The 20,097-nt window shown below is 40.3% G+C and overlaps 1 protein-coding gene across 2 annotated transcripts in view; it reads left to right on the top strand.

Moving 5' to 3' along the window:
* Nucleotides 1-20,097, top strand: part of DCAF5 (DDB1 and CUL4 associated factor 5) — a 71,872-nt gene that overhangs the window by 43,445 nt on the left and 8,330 nt on the right. For both annotated transcript variants that reach the window (XM_014941966.1, XM_014941965.1), the window contains exons 7-8: nt 8,664-8,730; nt 19,713-19,840. In XM_014941966.1, the coding sequence (XP_014797452.1) occupies nt 8,664-8,730; nt 19,713-19,840 (195 nt within the window). The remainder of the gene's footprint in view (nt 1-8,663; nt 8,731-19,712; nt 19,841-20,097) is intronic.

Below are 20,097 nucleotides of genomic sequence, written 5' to 3'. Positions count from 1 at the left end.
AATTTTTGGCTTCGAATTTTATGTACTAGGAGCAATTTGTATTTCTCCAGTCTGCTGTGTCACAGCTTTTCTTTTTCCAGTTCATGAGATAGGCATGCTTTTTACTGAAGAACAAAGTTTCTGTTGTAAAAATCCTTTGGACGTACCTGTTTGATTCTTAGGCTGAGATGGAAAACTTTTAAGCTCTTTTTTGTGCTGGTTTCAACCTTCCTGAAAAACAGTCTGAAATGGTACGAGATGGAAAACTTTTAAGCTCTTTTTTGTGCCAGTTTCAACCTTCCTGAAAACCAGTCTGAAACGGTTGTAAGCTGCTGTTCTGGCCAGTATGATAAAAAGACAGCTGTTTTCAAAGCAAATGTGTTTCTTAATACCACAGTGCTGTGAGCCCTAGTTATAGATTACTCTTTAAATTTGTTAAGTATTGCACAGAGGATATGATTTTTGCCCCAGAATTTATTACAAAGCAGAAGATAAAAGAATGTATAGGTTTCCTTTCTTGTAGGTAAATTATCTTCTTAACCATAACTTTTCCATATCACATTTCAGACATTACTTTCCCAGTTACGTCCCTCTTTACTTTAGGCTTTATCAATGAGAGACAGCAACAAGAGGTTAATAGCCTGCAGAGGTGACTGCTCTTACCCTACACCCTGGTGTCACTGCCTTGGAGGGAGGAAATTCTTAGTTGGTGACAGTGAGAGCTTCTAAAGGGAGGAGACTCTGACTGGGGGTGCAGTCTGAGGGTACGAAAAAGCGGTATGCCCTTCAGAGGGGAGGTTCTGTGCTTTACCTTGGCTCTACTGGACCCACCTGACCCCTAGAGAAGCTGGTTGAAACACATAAATGAGAAGAAATAGTGTTGAATGACTGATTGTCATTTGTATGGGATCTTACTGTTCTAGCTACCAAACCAGACCGCTGCTGTGTTGCAAGTGCTCATGTTGGCATGAGGGAATGTAGGTGGGAACATACCTACTGAGGAGGTCAGTAGATGATCATTAGAGCAGGCTTTCAAGCTGTACTCAGTGGGGGTTCTATACTAAAAGCCTAGATTCATCAGCATAAAGGTTACAGCCTGACAGAAAGATCAGGAATTGCAGAGAGATGGAAATACTTGACCAATATACTGTTGTTTATTTCTTAATTATTTAAGGAAAGGAAAAGAGTGCTCTGCGCTGTGGGAGACTATTTTTTTTCTTTCATTCCTCTGGTATTGATCATCTCAAACAAGCTGTATTACGTTGCTAATTCCTTGTTTATTTGCCTCTCTTCGCTTTTTGAATAGGAAAAAGTCTTTTCTTCCTCCATAGATGTGTCCTTACCTTGTTTCCTCTCTGGTCAATAGGTACTCTAACAACAAAGACATGATTTGAAAACAAATCTGTAGACTTTCTACTTGCAGGAAATGCAGACTTAACAACAAATTCTGATCAAATGGTAAATTAGATATCAGCCTTTTTTTTTTTAAGATGGAGAAAATAGCAGAGGAAGTCACATTTATAAGGAATATGTGTAGAGCAGTCTTGGCATCACAAAAGGCCCAGAAGCAGCTATCAAAAAGAATTTTGTTTGTCTTCTGTCAAACTTTTTTCATCCAAAATATGTAGTATATAGCAAGACCTCTGTTCATGGTTGCAATGTTTTATATACACTTGCAAGCACACACATAAATATATGTGTATATGAGGTGATCTTTCTTACTTTTTATTTACAGCTTGGTTTCTAATTCCTTTTTAAATAGTTCATGACAAGCAGATTGTGGTGAATCATTGGGAATTTGTTGGGTTCCAGGATGAGTTCCCATTTGGGTTTCCTGATGTTTAGTAGCGGGGTGTAATTATGGTACTGCTTTGCTCTCAGTGGCTCTCTCTTTCTCTTCTGTGTGGCTGTCTGTCTGTAATAGAATATTTCTAGGCAGTCCATAATTCTGGAACCCTCAGGTCCTCTATCAAATTTGAAATTGGCCATTAGGCTTAAAAGTTTTTCAAGTCAGAGAGATGCCACAAAGAACAAAAGAGCATAAGCTCGGTTTCCTTAGGAAAGCTTTCCGCCTTGGAAAAATACAGGTTTTTTATGTTCTTCTTGTAAATGGATTCCTTCTCCAAAGTGCTGATGCTATGAATTTCAATCTCTTTTGGACAAATGGTTTTCAGACTTCAGTGATGGTTCTTGTCAAACTGTGGTTTCCCCAGTGCATATTCCCACCACAGAGAAGATGTGCAAGGCAGATCTTTTAATGTGCTCGAGGGGAGTTAAGGCTCCAGCCTAGCAGACTGCCACCAATCCAGATTCTTTATCTGTTGTCACAGGGGAAAAAAGCAAAGTAACTCACCCATGAGTTATAGGCAATATCATAGAATCATAGAATGGTTCGAGTGAAAGGGACCTTAAAGATCACCTTGTTCCAACCCCCCTGCCATGGGCAGGGACACCTCCCACCAGAGCAGGTTGGCTCAAAGCCCCATCCAGCCTGACCTTGAACACCTCCAGGGATGGGGCACCCACAGCTTCTCTGGGCAACCTGTTCCAGTGCCTCACCACCCTCACATATAGAGGGACTATAACCTGTTCCAGTGTCTCACCACCCTCACATATAGAGGGACTGTACATCCTGCCTCTGAAAGGAGATGTGCAAAGCACCAGCAGAACTGTTTCAAACTTGGATGCCTCTGTGCTGCCTCCCCAGTGTATAGCTTTTGCATTACTTCCAGAAGCTAAGGGACAGTTTGTTAAAAGGTTGAGAAAAATTCTATCTACTCTGATCTTTTCTGCCCCAAGTTTCATTGGCCCCTCTGAGGAAAGGACAGACATGGTCAAGTGAGTAGGAATTGAGATTTAAGAAGTTTAGTCTCTTTCAGAGCTGATTTGTTAGCAAAAGCTGTAAGCACCATTTTGGAATCTGAGTGTCTCTTAACAAGCTTTTTCCTGTTAGTAACTTAGCAGCAATCACTTTTCAAATGGTTTCATCTCTGTACTGCTACCCGTGGTCACATTCATCCATTTATAATTATATGGTGATGGTGCTTTTTGGTTTGTGTTTTTATGATAAATTCCTCTACCACCTTCTTGTTCTCCCCTACACTAGTAGGGCCATTCAAAAGACTGGCTGATACTTTTGGGAAAATGATCCATGTTGGCTGGTCCCTTGTCTGGGGCCAAAAGCTTAAAAATGTCTCTGATACAGGTCTTAAGTAAGAGGAAATTTTATGGAAACAGGAAACCTGGATGTTTGAAACTGTAAAATAAGGTTGGATTTAGATACAATTTTATTGAAATACTCCATATTCAGTAGCACCTGAGGAAATGTAGCTTGTGGGATTTTGAAAGCTTTCAAACTGGCAGTGGTAAGAACAAAAATAAATCCCCTAGAGTGGTAGTACTCTGCAAAACGCAATGCTAATGCTACTGTTACGAGACTATAGCAGCAGCAGATTAGATCTCCATTTATTTATATCAACTGCCGTAATTTCCTTGGGGAGAGAGAAAATGAGAAGAGTTGCAGTGGAATGAGTGGGGAGTGCTAGTCCGAAGTAGTTCTGCCAGATTCCTGATGGTAGTTCATTTTAAGCATTTTATGCGTACTTGAAGCTCAGACTGGATTTGTGTTTTCTCCAGCAGCAGACTAACCACGCCTGAGAGTTTTCTTCCTTCTAAGGCAAACTTCTGAATCAGCAGCTTGTAGTCATCTGGAAGCCTTTTCCTGTCATTGTTGCTAACAGCTAGACAGAGAAGCCGATTCTTCCCTTCTAAAAAAACTCCAATATTAATTATTAGCAACTGTTTTTCTGTCTAATCTCATGTTCATGTGAATATTGTGAATGTTGATTTCCAAAGTCCTGGTCAGATACAGCAGCAAAAATGCAGACAATGAAACAGGTGGTTTTAATATTGGTCTCTCCCCCCCAGACATCTGAGCATCTGAGCTCCTCGCGCCGTGTCTGGTCTGATTCAGAATTCAGCACTGGTTCTTGAGGTTGTGCTCTGCTTCCAGTTTGCCTTTTGGGGAGGGAGTGTGGGAGGAGGGAGAGAGCCATTTACTTGTCTCTCTGAAATGCCTGGTTTTGCCTCTCACTGCCTTACCTCTGTGATTTGATTATCTGGGCTTTTGTTCTTAAAGTGAGTGAACAGAAGGTACTTTGTACATCCCCTCAGGACCAAAAATCCTTGGCCACAATTAAAGTGGAGTCTAAGCATATGCAGGATGACATTCTTTCATCTACCCCACCCCAACTCTTTTCTTTCTGTTCCTTCCTTTATAAAAGTCTACTCTGTTCCCTCAGGATTTCAGCGTTATTAACGAGGGCTTGGTGCACTTCATAGCAGTTATTACTTTGAATTTTCTAGTAGTATGGATTGACTTGTGTTTTCTCAATTTTTGTTCTCTAACTTTCAACTAGTGTGAAAAACTATTGGCTCATTGTTATACTAATAATGAATACATCAAAGGAAAATTTTCACAGATGATGATGTAGATGTCCTAGTAACATCAGTCCAGCTGTACTCTCCAGAGGCCTTGGGTTCCCATTGTCTTGTGCAGGGAGTACGAATTGGAATTGAGTTTCTCTTTGAAATGTCATGGAAGAGGCGTGTTTCTGGCTTCAGCAGCTTGGGTGTCTATTCTTGAAGCTTCAGCTGGCACATCTCTCTCGCACCAGCTGCAGTCACGAAGTTGTGCTTCTGGCAGTCTCTTGGTCTCTCTGAAAAACCACGTTCCACTTCTCAGATCTCTATCACCTGGTCTTGCAGAAAAGGACAAAAGGAATGCATTTGGGAATTCAGCTCTATATTGTGAGAACAGCGGGAAAACATGTATCCCAGAGGTATCGTAACGGGGAAAGAGAGTGGAAAACAATGCTGGTTGCTACAGTGGTAGCAGTGGAATGGCAGAGGTACCAAATAGTTAGATATTTTATGGAGTATGATCTATTTCTGATAATTATTGGCAGAGCTAGCTATCAAAATAAAATTTCAATTTATATAAAAAGTTTGGAACTCACAGCCTGTTGCTTACAACATCAAACTTGTGTTGATGACATTGTTAGTTAATGATTTTGGCACTTACTGATGGCTGTCTAGTTGCAAGATTAAACCTGTAAACACTTCAGAACAGCACAGATCCTGAGCTGAGCTTTGTTCTGTGACTAAACATAAATTGCAATGCAGATGCTGTATTCATTCCTACTTATTTTCTCTTCATTCACTCCAGAATACTTTGGCCAAGTGTATTTGATTGGTGCAAATGTCATAAAGGCTAGGAAATGGTAATGACGTGAAGGAATTCATGGTGCTTTTGAGTAGGTAGGAACTATCTCAGTTGGAGATAGTCAATCCAACTATCTCTGCCATTGGGGATATTCAAAAGCCTTCTGGACATGGTCCTGGGCACTTGGCTCTAGGTGACCCTGCCTGAGCAGGGTGGTTGGACCAGATGATTTCTGGAGGTCCCTTCTAGCCTCAACCATTCTGTGATTCTCTGAACTACTTTAAGATGCTTTGACAATTTTCCTATAAATTCTCCAGATCTTGACCACCTGAATTTATGCAAGTCCATGTGCTGAACTGCAGCTTATGCCTCGATGTGGCCAAAGCTTGTCTTCCCATAGGAATTTTCATGAAGCTGTGATGTGTGCTGGAGCTTAAAAGGTTTCAGGTGGGCATTTTCCTGACACTGCCTGCCTCTCCGGTCCTCTCCCCTTCCACTTCTCAACCCAAAAACCAGCCCCAATCCACCAAAATAATTATTTCCCTCTTTACTTTAATAATCTTCGAAAAAATGAATCAGAAGACTGCTCGGACTTAAGGTCATCTGACTTAAGCTGCTTCTCACAGCAGAGCATCTTCAAAGTCAGATCAGGTTGCTCAGGGAATTGTAGAGGTAAATTTTGGATTTGCAAGGGTGGAGATTCCAGCACCTTTCTGGGCCGAGCTGCAGTGTTTTTTATGCTCCTCCTGAACGTGCTGTTCCTTTGTGCTCAGCTGGAATTTCCCTTGCTGTGACTTGTGACGGTTGCTTCCTGAGCGTCTGTGGCATTCCTCTGAGAAGAGTCTGGCCCCAGCTGCTCCCTATTCCTTCAGACAGTGGGAGACTGTTGGGGTCCACTCTGTCCCTTCACTTTCTCTTCTTCTGGCTAAATAAGGCCAGTTCCCTTAGCTTTTCCTCTCAGGACGTGTGCTTTCAGCCCCAGTGGCCCTTCTCCACTCTTTGTCCGAGTCATTAGTGCCACTCTTATATTGAGGGACACAAACCAGACACAATAATCCAGGAGTGGCCACAAAAGTGCCATGTAAGGGGAATAATCACTTGTCTTGACCTCCTGGTTACACTTTTGATAGTACAGTCAAGTTGCCATTACTCCACAGCACAGCAAGGCCACTAAACTTTTCTGTCTCCAAAGCAAGACAGAGTATGCTCAGATGAGTGGTCTTTGCAGGTACCATGTTCTTGTTCGTTGGGCAGTGATTTCCTACGTGATTGACCCTTGAGTCTTGCAGGATACACAGTGTGTTCCTCTGCAAATCAGTTCAGAAACTGACTTGAAGACACAGACACTTGGTTCCGTGCACATTTTTTCTGTGTTGTGTCCCTGGTGCAGGATAGCTGAAATCTGTCACTTTGGGGCCTGTCGTTGTTGGTAGCTTGCTTTGATTTATGACGTAAAGTGCTAAATGACTCTCATATTGAGGAGTTGTTAGAACTTGTTTGTTTTAGAGAAGAAAAAAAAAAGGTGTTATGGTCATAAATTCAAGATACTGACCTTTCCAGCTCGTTTAGAAGTCTCCATTTTCCCCAATGTGTCCTGGGCAAACCAGTTGCTGCTTCAACCACACAATTTGGTAATAAATACTAACAATTGGCAACATCTTCATAACTTTAACCAAGACTTTTTAATCTTTTTTTTCCCATGTAGCATTTCTTGTGTTACAAAACATACTAGAGGTGCTGGGAGGTTGCTTATATGAGCCCTAATCTCTGTAGTTCTGGCGCAGTGGCTCAGCCTGCTGTGAGCTAACATTTACGAGCAGTCAAATGAAAGGGAAGCACATATTCCTGGCACCGTCAGGTCAGTCTGGCAGAGGTGAGGTGCCTAAGGGCTTGAACATGTTGGCTTTTAGAAATAACTTCTCTGGCTTGGAAAGGATGGGTGTATGAGTGATACCGAACTAGTGTGCACAAGTTTTTAAAGGAACTTTTGTTTGATCACTGCTTTTTATCTGTCAGAAAACAAGCAGAATTGCATTCATGAGTGCTTACTCACATCCTACATCCTTAAAACTAAGAGAAAAAAGAATGGTTGGATTGTCATAGGAGGAAACCGTAGAAGGGATTTTAGTGGTTGGTTATTTCATTTTTGTGCCTGGAAACATCCAAACACTTTACGAACTTAATTAGCATTGCAAACAGAATATATGCAAATTTATAGCCATCTTCTCCATGTTAGTGTATATTTTTTGTTTATTTGCTTCTCAGTCCTGTGTTACTCCAGGACTTCTCACTGCTTGATGTACTTTGCCTGGTGAGTTTATGTACTCCTGGAGAAGGAAAGATAGAAACCAGTTATACATGAGCCAAACAAAACAGAATTTGTCTCCTATGAAAGGTGAGAAAAGGGACAAACTTGATCCATTTCTTTCTTTTTCTCCCTTGCTTCTACCATAATAATAATTAAAAAATGGACTTCTGGACTGTAGTGATTAAACAGAAACCTTAAGTCAGTTGAGGGCTAGAGATTTACACTGTCTACACCAGTATAACTGGAATTGGAATCTGCCCTATAGACTAAATGTCATCTTGTCTCTAATGTGGGAGAGAGAGAAATGACATGGAATACAGTTGATTGGATGAGGCACGGTTTGTGGCTTCTCATAACTGAGAGGCATAAGCTTTTTACCATGTCAAATGTCACCTGTCATTCCACAGCATGTTTGCAGTATATTAAGCTACTTCAAATTGCATATTGCCTAAACTTCTGTACAATAAAGAGATTGCTTATCATTCATGCACTGTTGAAAGAGGGCGGCCTTCCATCTCTTCAGAGTAACTGTAACCAGGAAAAAAAATGAACAGTGTGATAAATGGGGGTTTTTTTAAACTGCTTGAGACTTGCTGACAGTGAGTGTTTAGCTTTGGTTTTGTTCTGTGTTGAAGATTATCCTCCGTGACTGACTTTTGGTGGTCTTAGGAGACTGATGAGCCAGATGTGTTGTGTTCGTGTGTAGAGGACATGCTAGCTCTATTCTTAGATACGTGTTTGATGGAGCTTTCCTCAGTGGTTCAGGAGGTGAGGAAAAAAAAGGATGAAAGTCTTTGACACTAAAAAAAGAGCAGAGTTGCAGGCTGCAAGATATGAGAGTTTGATCTAGACACACTTGTATTAAAGCCAACCAAAATCTATAGCCTTATTTAGCAAAGACGACATAGGCTTTGGGCAGTACACATCAGATACATGAAGCATGCTTTTGAATTTTAGTTCATTTATATGTATGCAGCATTTTTGTGCTGGTACTTCACCCCCGTTTAAGGGTAAGTTGATTGGTGAGGTGCAACGAGTGGCACAATTTATCTTTTTTTCTCATTTTTGGTTTGAAGAAACTAGATGAACAATAAAATAACATAATTCAGGTAATGCTTTGTGGTAAACTACTTTTATTTTTATTCCTAACAGTACATCCTTTCGGGTTCTGATGACTTCAATTTGTATATGTGGAGGATTCCTCCAGATCCAGAAGCAGGTAAGTTTTGTTGTTTTGGAATTTGGGGGAGAGGGAGCAGGTGTCTGACAAATACTAGTTTGGTTTTTGAAAAATTGCTCTTCTTACTCAGCTGGTAAATCTGGAGTGATTCGGATGGAAGCTGGATGGGGAGAGTTTACAAATGCCTAATTCGGTCTCTGGATAACAATGGCCAATGTCCTTTCAATCTTTTATCGTACTGATTTTGTTTTTCTTCTCATATAATGATCATTTGAGTCTTTTAGATGAGCTGATGGAGGGAAAGAGCTGTGAGTGGAGCAGGGTGTGTCTTCCTCCCTCTTGTCTACTAACTCTGCTGCTTCTAAGCTGATCTGAGTTCAGTGAACTGAGTTCACTGAAGAACTTATGACCTCTTATTAAGAAATTTCATCTCAATGAAGCTTGCAACATAAAATGGTTCTGGGTTCACAGGCTGCTGCTCCTTACAGCTCCTGTGCACTGGCCTCTCTTCCCCTCTTTCTTTCCTCTTGCACCAAAACCCTCCCACTGATTCCCAATGCAGAGCAGTTACACTTCTCTACTTTCTGGGTGGAGAAGCACTATCAGCTGCTGGAAGTGACCGCTTCTGACCTCTTCTCTCACCCTTCCCCATGCTGGGGCAGACGTGCTAAGCAAGTAGCACGACCTCAGCTCTGCGTGAAAGCAGAGGAGAGGGGTGTTAGAGTGAAGAAGAGCAGCAGTGTGGGGTGTAGCAGTAGTATTGTAGGTGCCACAGTTGGTCAGTGCCTAATTCGGTGTCATCTGATGTTGCCTAAGGTTTGGGAATATGACATCATCCGCTGCTCGCTCTAAGCCATACGACATCAGCGGATCTCTTCTGGTGAAATAAATTGCTGGGTTCTTTTAGAAGGGTGTGAATCCTGACTGAAAGCCTCAAGACTTTACAAAAATGTTCTGCCGTTTCTATTTTTAATGGCTCTGACAGTTTAAACTGCATAGGTTAGTGGTATTAAGTACAACTGAGTGCTATCCCGCGGTCTCAGGTGCTTTAGAAGTAGTGTGAGCAAATTACAACCTGCATTAGAGGTTAAGTGAAAATATTTTGTTTCATTTTCAAAGGCTGTTAATCACCGTTGAGAGGATGATTAGCCTCTAAAAGGTTTGGTTAAAGGCTGGGTTTTGAGGAAAATGCCATTCTAATTTTGGTTTGCTTATTTAAACAACATTTGACGTTGCAGTCCAGAAGTTCTGAAGATGGTCTTTAGCTAATGATACCAGTACCTTGGCCTTCTGGTTTTGTGTAGGGTTTATAGAGACTTCTCCCCGCTTTCCTTTTAATTTGTATTATTTCCTTTTACATTTGACACTGTGTTGCTGCTACTTATGGAATTTTCCCTTAGTTAAAACAAAGGTTACATACTTTTTTATTAGTTATTTATCTGTCAGTTTTTATGTGTGGATATACATTTTTTGCATGTTACTATAGTTGTCCTGACCCCGTTTGTAAATTCTAGATTTGGGATTTTGTGTTTATCTGGCTGTGTTGCTCTTGAAAACTTTTTTTCCCAGGCAGCTGCAGAGGACACTTTTTATCTGGCTCTTTTGCACAAAGAGTGATAGCTAAAATTACCACAAAACAACGCCATCCATGTTTTGGTCAGCTTTCTGGTTTCTGGCTCTTGTAACTTGAGGAAGGGTGTCGGTAAACTTGCAACATTCAGTTACAAAATTAATTACTTAATGTCAATTGCCCTCAGTGGTTGCTTAATGGGATCAGAATATCCTGTGCTAGGAGCTATGTGTCTTAGTCTCTTGTAACTTGTGCAGTTCTCTTACTGATTTAGCGAAACTCACGAGCTTTGTTAGACCTAAAGATTGGGCTTCTGTGGCAAATAATTCATTGGCCATCCAAATCACCTGTGACAGGCTTATTGAAGTGCTTCTTTTCTTCATTCATCTCTTCTTGAAGGGTTATGCCTGTTTTGAATGTGATGAAATATCCTTTCTTAAATCTCACCCTGTGGTTCACAATAATTGTGCAGCTAGAGAGGTTGCTGTGCTGCTTCTTGGAGAAGGAGTCTTGCTGTAGAGATGTGGAAAGATTCTGCTTCAGTGGCAAACTCCTTCTCATGTTATAGCTTAAAATAGGAGTGTCTTTGGGTCTGTGATCTGAGGGGGTGGAATGTGGTCTTTCATTTACAATGTTGTACAAACTAGACAGGATGATGCAATGTCCTGTACTGTTGGTTGGTTGGTATTTTAAATAAAAATGTGTCTCTAACTGATTTGTACCTTCCGGTTGAATTCAGACATTGTGTTGCTATAAATATTTATGATACAGCTCCCTTAAATTATATCAGCTATTTGTAAATAGCAAGTTTTTTTCAAGCATAAATGTTTTTACAGAGCTGCATCCTTAATAACAACTCAGGAATAGATGATTTTGCTTAAGTACAGGTGCAGCAAGTACTAGCCAGCTAATGGTTAGCAACATTGCTGCACAAGAGGTGAAGAAGAATGGGAAGGAGCACACCAGTCAGACAATTTCGAGTTGGAGGAATATGGTTATCTGTGCTGGTATTTTGCCAGTAAAATGGAACAAATTCTACGGGGGTTGTTTTTTTTTTTTTCAAATAATCATGATTTTGAGGTGTCCTGCTAGTAGGCTGTATTAAGTCATTCCCCCTCAGCTGGAAACTCTGCCAGAGGTTTTGTTCGGTCCAGTTATTAGACAGGATTTACTTCAGGCTGGGGGAGTCTGTGAAAAAAGATATTTCCTAAATTGCTTAGGAAGCTGTTCTGTTAAAGAGTTTTATTGGCTGTCTCACTCCACAGTCTTAGATTTTTCTGAATAGGCCAGGATTTCCTATGCCAGAAGGTTTGTTGCTTTTTTTTTACCACCTTTTTTCCTTTCTTGAAGATGGAGTAGTTTGCTCATTTTTCCACTTTCTTCTCCATCCAAGTACTACCCAGCTCTCCACTGTGCTTCAGGAGTAATTGCTGATTACTTGGTGAATTTGTTAGCCAATTTCCTCTTTAAAGAATATATTCCAGTTTTCTTCAGAGGCAGTTTCTAGCAAAATTAATACGTTAGTCTGGCAGAAGAAAAATGGTCCTGAGTTTCCACAGATTTTACTTTACTCCAAGGCAAGTTAAAAGTGAGAAGAGACATCAGCCCTGCATCATCTGCCCAGCAAGACTGTTACTGTATAAGCACTTAAGGCAGTACGTAAACCTCACTGCTATTAACATGGCCTCTTAGCTGGTAAAGAATCCTTGCTCAAGACAGAACCTGACACATCTTGTGGGGTAATAGAGGGCTTAGTAGACCAAACGTTTTGCAAAATGGAATTTACATTCCTCACCCACTACTCTGAATCATCTTTGCAACTCAGAGCTTGTCTCTTGCTTTTGAAACACTGCTCAAAGATGCTATGTGAGGGATATGATATTTATTTGTGATTGAGAAGACAGTTGGGGATCCTTCAGTTTACGTGAGCAGGCTGCCACCAGGCTTCTCAAAAACTTCACTAAATCAGAACAGCGAACTGCATTTCAAAACCTCTTTTTAATTCTGCCTTTGACTGTAACTGCTAGCAAGAAAGGGCCTGTCATTGTGGTCCAGTTACTAAACCAATTGCACCAATTTTCAGCAGAACTGATGCAATTTTTCTTCCCTCTTTTTCTCCTTGTTGGTCATTGTAAATGCAGACACCTCTTTAGGCTTGAAGAATTCAGCAACAGATCTTTTCACAACATTTGAACAGGGTTATCTTATTGGAGACAGCTTGTGGTTTAAGTTCTCAAAGTTCCAGGCTGACAAGTGAAGATGAATAATAGATGATTAAGTGTTTCTTAATATCTTTAGCTATTTTTGAGACTTCTTTATGTATGCATCCATATATGCATATCAGTTGGGGTGGGGCAGGGGGAAGCTGCCTGGCCCAATGGGGAGCACGCTCTGGAAAGTTCGTATTTTTAAAAAATGGATTTTTCTGAAGCATGGTCTTGGGATCCAAACTGTTCTACTTTTAGGACTGTGGTTTCTCTCCCTTCAGATCAGTGTTGACCATGGTGTGCAATGGAACACTTGTTTGATTATCACAGCAAGAAAGTGGTGGGGCAATGTAGAAGAATTTAGTGGGATTTAGGCTGGTTTTCATGTCATTTGGATTTTAATACCAAGAATCTGTGGAAATGTCCTGGGTAGATGGCATCTATCAGAAAACAAGGTGGTGCTTTGTAGCGCTCTAGCCAGGTGGAAAAAGATTCAGCATCTGTAAGTGTTTCTCTCACAGGCCTTGGCATGTTTAATACCTAATTTAGCACTAGAAAGCTGGAGATGAGACTGAGCACTGGGAGAGGCTGGAGAAGCCTTCGTGCCCAGCAGTTGGCCATCTGATTGTGCCAAAGCTCCTTCCTCTTTAGTCTGTTGAATGTGTTTGCAGCTACCAGTACAAAATAAATGCACAGGCAAGCAGTTTTCACACCTCCATTTAAAAAAAAAAAAGCTATCAGTTGTGTGATAATTTCACTTCACTTATTTTATTCCCTTTGTGTTCAAAAAGCTTATTTGGTATTTGGTGGTGGTAATTTGCGTGGTTCCAGTAACATTGTAAAAACCATTGCGACCTATACAGTTAAATACACTGAAAGAGCAATCTCTCTCAGAGGGGACAAAATGGAAAGGGTGTGACAAAGTTTATTTCTATAGTAATTTTGTCTTAGCTTTCATATTGTTGTTCAGCTCTGCTGGCGATAACCACAGTGGGAAGGTTGGTATAGATAAGAGGCAGATAGACATGGCAGATATTCAGTAGCAACAAAAGAAGGGAGAAAATATACATCTAAAAATAGCCACTACCACTTCAGCTTTCTGCATATTCTTTAGATGTTTAAATATGACTTTTTTTTCTTTGGCTTTTGGGACCTCTGCAGAGGTACAAGATGATCACGGGGCTGGTTCTAGGCATAGGCTGGGCAAAGGGGGTGATGGCCTGGAAGAGTAGGTTGCCTGAGGCAGGTGCTGGTTCCAGGCCACTGCTCCCTGTGCTTACGGTAAATCTTTGCAAGGCCATGGTGATCCTTTCAGCTGGCCTGGGAGGTGGAGGGTGGGTTTGAAGGTGACAAAGGAGGCAGTCTGCAGATAGAGTTGGAGCTGCTTTTTCATGGGGAGATAGTCCCTTTGCTGTCTCTTGTAGTAGCAGAAGGACTAAGCCAGCATCCCCTGGTACCTCCTTGAAACTGTCTCCTCTTACCGTGCTGGGAGAAGACAGGATCCACTGTACAAAACAAATACCACTGTGGAGTGACCAGAGAGGGGCTTTTTAAGGAATCTAAACATAATCTGCTTTACTGCAGGCAGGGGCCCTATAGACTGTGCATATTTGCTCACAATGTGCTGTGCATTTACTTCCCAAACTATGGTATGTCTCTTCCGTTAGCACATCATGACCTCATAGGATTCAAATGCAGGGCTGTGGCCTACGGTCTAAATGTGTCCCGGAATATTATTAATGAAAACTAAATTAATTTTAAACGAGCTTTCTACTGTAGTGCCAAATACTACAGTGGAATGGTATGCTGTGGCACACTGGCAGCGGCTGCAAATATCTGGTTCTTCTCAGGAGTTTTCAGCACTTTGAATAATTCACAAGGCTTGTATGAAGTTATGCTGTAGTCTGTGGAACGTCTTTCTACCTTATATGAACAACCAGTGGGACTTCTTTTTCAGTGTCCTAGATAGAGCAGATAGAAAGGACTTCTTCTTAATGAGGTCATTTAATTCCTCTGTTACGGAGCCAGTGGAGGATTGTTCCTTAGCCCAGCAAGTTCTCCAGCACTTTTACAGTTGAGGTTTTTTAATGTTTGGAACAATGCAGCTTCCATTAGTTTAGAGACTGTTCTACATTCTTACAGGATTTCTGCACTAAGGCACTTTTCCTAATAATCTATCACTTCCTTTTTTTTTTTCTTATCCTTCAAATAATTCATTCTTCTGGTTTGTTTTTTTTTTTTTTAAACACTGCTATGTGTGGTAGAACTTGTGCATCAGCGGTGAGGTTGCTGACCAAATCTCTCACTCGCCTTCATTATTATTTATTAGTGTTTTTTAGGATAGTTGGTATGTACCATCCAGCATGTTCTCAATATGTGAAATGTCATCTCATTTGCATAAATAGTTACAAAGCTGCATAATTAATGACAATTTAATTAGCATAATATAGAAAACATAAAATAATAAAGCAGACCAAGAGGTAATCACTTTGGCAACTTAGTAGACATCTAGTACTTCAAAGCATCGTATTATTCCTTTGGTTTATATCAGAGCCTGTAGATAGATATTCCTTGTGTTGCCATGGTATTCTTGTCAAATCTGTGTAGGGGAAATCTGTTTTAAAATGTACACCTCAGATTTAGCCTTTTATAAGTTATTTCTTCCAGCTGGTTAGGTATCATAGTAGGATATTATGTAAAGAATTTTTTGAGACTTTGTATTGCTCCTCTTAGGAGCACTTATTTGCAGGGTACAGAGGAAGAGAGATTTTCTTGACATTTCACTTTGTTGTTTCTTTGGTTTGCTTTTATTTGATACACAATGAGTACAGCTAGAACACTAAACCACTACTCAAAACTGTCTTTAAGCATAGCAATTTTTGGAAAGTATTGCAAAACCAGCTGGTATATCTCCATCCCTCCTCTCCAGTAGTTAGAGATTAGAAAGTTACAAACCTTCTGAAATCAGCGTAATCGGCCTTTGAAGACTTTAAGAGGGGTTTTTTTGGGTTGTTTTTTTTTTTTTTGGTAATATTATGAACATATATGTAAGCTAATGGCTTCTGTATGAGCACTGCTTATACATGTGGTAACTACCTAAGACTATAAAAGCTGCCACGCTAAACCAGTTGTGGGACCTGTGCATGCCACTAAATTCAAAAGCAAACAAACAATACTCCTATCCCTTAAAAAACCCTCAAACCTCCAAAGCAAAATTTGAGTGTTTTTGGGATAGCAGAGGCCAATTCTGCTACAATACAAATAGAAATACCAGTTCAAGTGAAGACAGCAAAAAAAAAAATAGAAATTATTACATGCAAAAAAGGAAGATGGCCTCAAGAATTTGGGAAGTTTATGGCCAACCTCCACTTAATGTACAGATGCACATTATTTTTGCCAGCAGACATGAACAAACTTTACTCACACTGTGAGATGGCTGGAAGCTCTATGGCTGCAGCTGAGCCTCTGCTGGGAGACCAGGGGGGTTCCAGACAAGTCTGGACACAGGCATCTGTCTGCCACACAGATACACACGTAATTCCATAGCAACTTTGCTGAGCCACTATAGAATGAAGAGACCACTGTCAGGATAAGGATGTAGAAGGCTCTGCATTAAGCACTGATTTAGAGATGTCACTTAAGCACATAGGAGTTGGTAGACTAAAATTGCATTGGCAAGGGATTGTCCAAAAATGAGGTCCTGGGGCAGTCTATTTTATTTGACGCAAAGATTATCAGAGTGTTACTGGAATCAATACTTCTTGGTTTAAATTATTAAAACCTCTTACGCTACTGCAAGAAGCTGACTGCTAAGATTTGTGATTGCAGTAATTTGCTCCTAGGGGACTTTCATGTAAATTGGGTAGTTAGTTGTTTTAAGAGGCTTTGTAGGGAAGTTCACGTTCACTCTTAAAAGGATTGAAGGACGTTCTAGTACTGTGCTTCCTCTGATTTTACTGTTAGCAGCTTAGAAGGAATTTTGGGGAACTTCAATATTAAAGCAGAAAGCTTTGGAGTTACTTCATAGAATCACAGAATAGTTTGGGTTGGAAAGGACCTCTGTAAAGGGCAGGGACACCTTCCACTAGATCTGATTGCTCAAAGCTCCATCCACTCTGACCTTGAACACTTCCGGAGAAGGGGCATCCACAACTTCTCTGAGCAACCTGTTTCAGTGTCTCACTGCCCTCATTGTAAAAAATCCTTATTTATATCCAATACAAATCTACTCCCTTTCAACTTAAAACTGTTGCCCCTTCTCTCACTACAGGCCTTGGTAAAAAGTCTCTGTCTTTCTTATAAGCCCACTTTATTGAAAAGCTGGTATAAGGTCTCCTCAGAGCCCTTTTCTCCAGACTGAACAACTCCAACTGTCTCAGCCTGTCCTCGTAAGAGAGGGGTTCTACCCCTCTGATCCTTTTTGTGGCCCTCCTCTGGACCTGCTCCAACAGGTCTATGTCTTTCTTGTGCTGGGGACCCCAGAGCTGGACACAGTACTCCAGGTGGGATCTCATCAGGGTTGAGGAGGGGGCCAGAATCACCTCCATCGACCTGCTGACTGTGCATCTTTTGATGAAGCCCAGGATTTGGTTGGCTTTCTGGGCTTCAGACACTGTCTGAATTTGATGACAGCCCAGGGAGAGCTGTGCTCTAGACATGGTATGCTGAGCACTTTTCATCCAGTGCTTTTAGTCTATTGATAAACATTGAACGTTTTAATGCCAGAAGATGTTTCTGGCATTAGATAACTGGTTTCACTGTTTTATTAGGAAAATAACCATGTGTTAATTCACCCAGTACCACAAAAGGCCAACAACTGACTTGGAAATGCAGCCCAAAATATTGATGCCCTAAATTTGTATTTCATCTCCATTATACTTCTTTCTTTGCTCATTGTCTCTTTAACTTCTGAGTCTTTTGTGAGTGTTTCATAGGGCATATTTCTTGGTTTGTCCTGAATTCAGGCAGCTAGAGTCCATGGATAGTTAAAACTTGTTTTACGCATTACTTACAGACTTGGAAGCATTTCCTAAGCAAATTGTTCATTCCCGAGGCCCTCTTTCCTGGAACACTTGTCTGCTAGGTCAAGATAAATGCACTGAGAACTGGACTTGATGTAACCATCTACCATTGGCTTGATAGATGCAATTAGATTGACAACTGTGATTTGGCTGGAAGGAATGCTGTGGGAGTAAGGCAACTTGCCATCAGCCATAAATGTGGTCATAAGTGTCTAGCAGGGTGAGCAGAATGAAAGGACGTGAGGAATCTCATAAAACGGAAAAGAAAATCAAAACAGCCCAATTTGGCATTTAATGAAGTTGCTGTTCAATCAGTTACTTCTCAGTCAACGTCGCTTACACTGGTGAAATCTTGCTCCAGTGGCTGAAGGCAGAACTTGTAGAAACTGTTCACGTAGCTCAGTCTCAGTGCAGTTTTGATGAACGTATTTAGGAGTTAACTGGAGTGATGGTCTCCCTCTCAAGTTTTCTTAATTCTAAATGAGCTTTCATTCTATATACAAAGTCTTTAAAATGGCCGTGCGATTTGGTCCTTGGAGTTACTTGCCATCTCTTTTCCCTTCTTCAGGCACATTATCTTTCTATCCCAAAGTTCCATGAAGCTGCAGTTTGGTCTGCAAAAACTGATTTGTGCAAACAGAATGCTTTCCAAAAGCAGTAAAAAAGATCTGTCTCCGGATTTTTAGGAGTTGGATCACTCCTTGCTTCTAAATCCCTATCATGGTCTGTACACCATGTATGCATCAGTCTGGCCTTCAGAGTGTAGCTATAATGAGTGGAAGGGACAGAGTACTTATTTCTAAGAGGAAAGGAGCTAAACACAACCTCATTGGCTGCAGTTCTTTATCATTTATGTAACCTGCCAAATTGAAGGTGATATAGGAATGCCTTTTTTCTTTTTTTTTTCTTTTCTTTTCTTTTTTTTTTTATTCCTTTACCCTTCTATCTTGCTACTCTTCACTGTCAATGCAAGTTTTTCTTTAGGAAATGTGGATTGCAGGAGAACTCCAACTCTGTTTCAGAAGACAAGTTGTTCAACATCGGGCTTTAGGGCTTAAACCAGCAGCTATTTCAGCTGAAAGAGCTCCCATTGAGGACAAAGGAGGATAGCAAACATCTTCAACAAGAAAAACAAAGTTTATTCATTTAGTGTTGAGATGACTATAAGTAACAGAGAAGCTAATGAAATTATTTTAACTTTCTGTAAAGTGTGCTTACGACCTTTGAAGTTATAAATAGCAAGATTGTTTTCTTCTGAAGTGGTTTTAAGTTTTTACTTCCCCTCTTTTAAACATTTTGGTTTCTTTCACTGAAAATGCTAATCATAGCATGTTGATTGACACTTGTTTATTATTATATTGATTTATTATGTATGTTTACACAGGTGTGCTTTCTAACATATGGTTTCAGTTTTGTAAAACTATTAATATAAAAAATTGCTGTGTGAATTTCTTGCTTTTGGTTATACAGACCTCATAAGAGTCAATGACCAAGCAGAAAAGTTGTCTTGCTTCTGTTCTGAGTTTTACCATAAACACAAAAGCATTCCACTTCAGTCGATTCACTGCCTTGTGACAAAGGGTGATATAACCCACTGGTTAGATATGGTATTTCAGGTCCCTCTCTAAGCTTGATTCACAGAAGTATGTGTTGTTACAGATCCTAGTCTGTACTAAGTCCAGCTGTAATGTAGTAACTCAGATTTGTAGCCTTGAAGATTGCCTCTTTTACATTCCTTCCCATCAGACTGGAGTAAACTGTGACAGTAATGAATTGCTGATTTTAAAAAGTAGATTAAAAAAACAGAGTATAGCTATTAATTAAGTCAACCTCTTTATTTGCCTCTGCTTCAAATTTTCAAACTGTGAGTAGTGTCATGCCTTAGGAACAATGGTTTCACTGGTGATTTCATTAACTATGTATGTTGTTCTTATTCACATACTTGTCCTATTAGGTCAAAAACCTTCATTGTTTGTTTAGACAGTTGAACTAAAGCTAGCCTCTAAGTCCTAATTTGCAAGAAGGATGCTTTTCATCAAACTTGCAGCATTTCATAGGGGCATTGCTCATAAAATTGGAATTCTGCAGCCAACGCAGGCCTTAAAATATTGCAAAATAAAGCCAAAGCGCATTGTCAAATGTAATACAACTTTAAATGATTATGAATGAAAGCAATATGAAGATTCAATGATTCATTTCAGTGTGTGCTTGTTTTTCCCCTAGGTGGCATTGGCAGGGTCGTCAATGGTGCTTTTATGGTATTGAAAGGTCATCGGTCAATTGTAAACCAAGTCCGGTTTAACCCTCACACTTACATGATCTGTTCTTCAGGCGTTGAAAAGATCATAAAGGTAAGATTAATTATCAGAAAATGTGTCCTTTCAATATTTCAGGATAAATGCTTTGTTTAGCTCAGCATCATTCTTTTTCACACCCATCTTGTCTTCCCATCTTACTCATTTGTAAAATGGGATGTCTCATTTGCTGGCTATACTGATGCAAATTTTTAATTGGGCATTTCAACTGTAAACTCCATTTCAATTTTAAAGGTTTGAGATATAAGGGATAAGATGAGAATTTCCCAGATTTGTACCTTGAAAAAGAAATA

The sequence above is a fragment of the Calidris pugnax genome, unplaced genomic scaffold, assembly GCF_001431845.1.
Source record: "Calidris pugnax isolate Ruff unplaced genomic scaffold, ASM143184v1 scaffold56, whole genome shotgun sequence".
NCBI lineage: Eukaryota > Metazoa > Chordata > Aves > Charadriiformes > Scolopacidae > Calidris > Calidris pugnax.
Note: the sequence above shows the minus strand (reverse complement) of the source record. Positions and strands in the feature narration are given on the sequence as shown.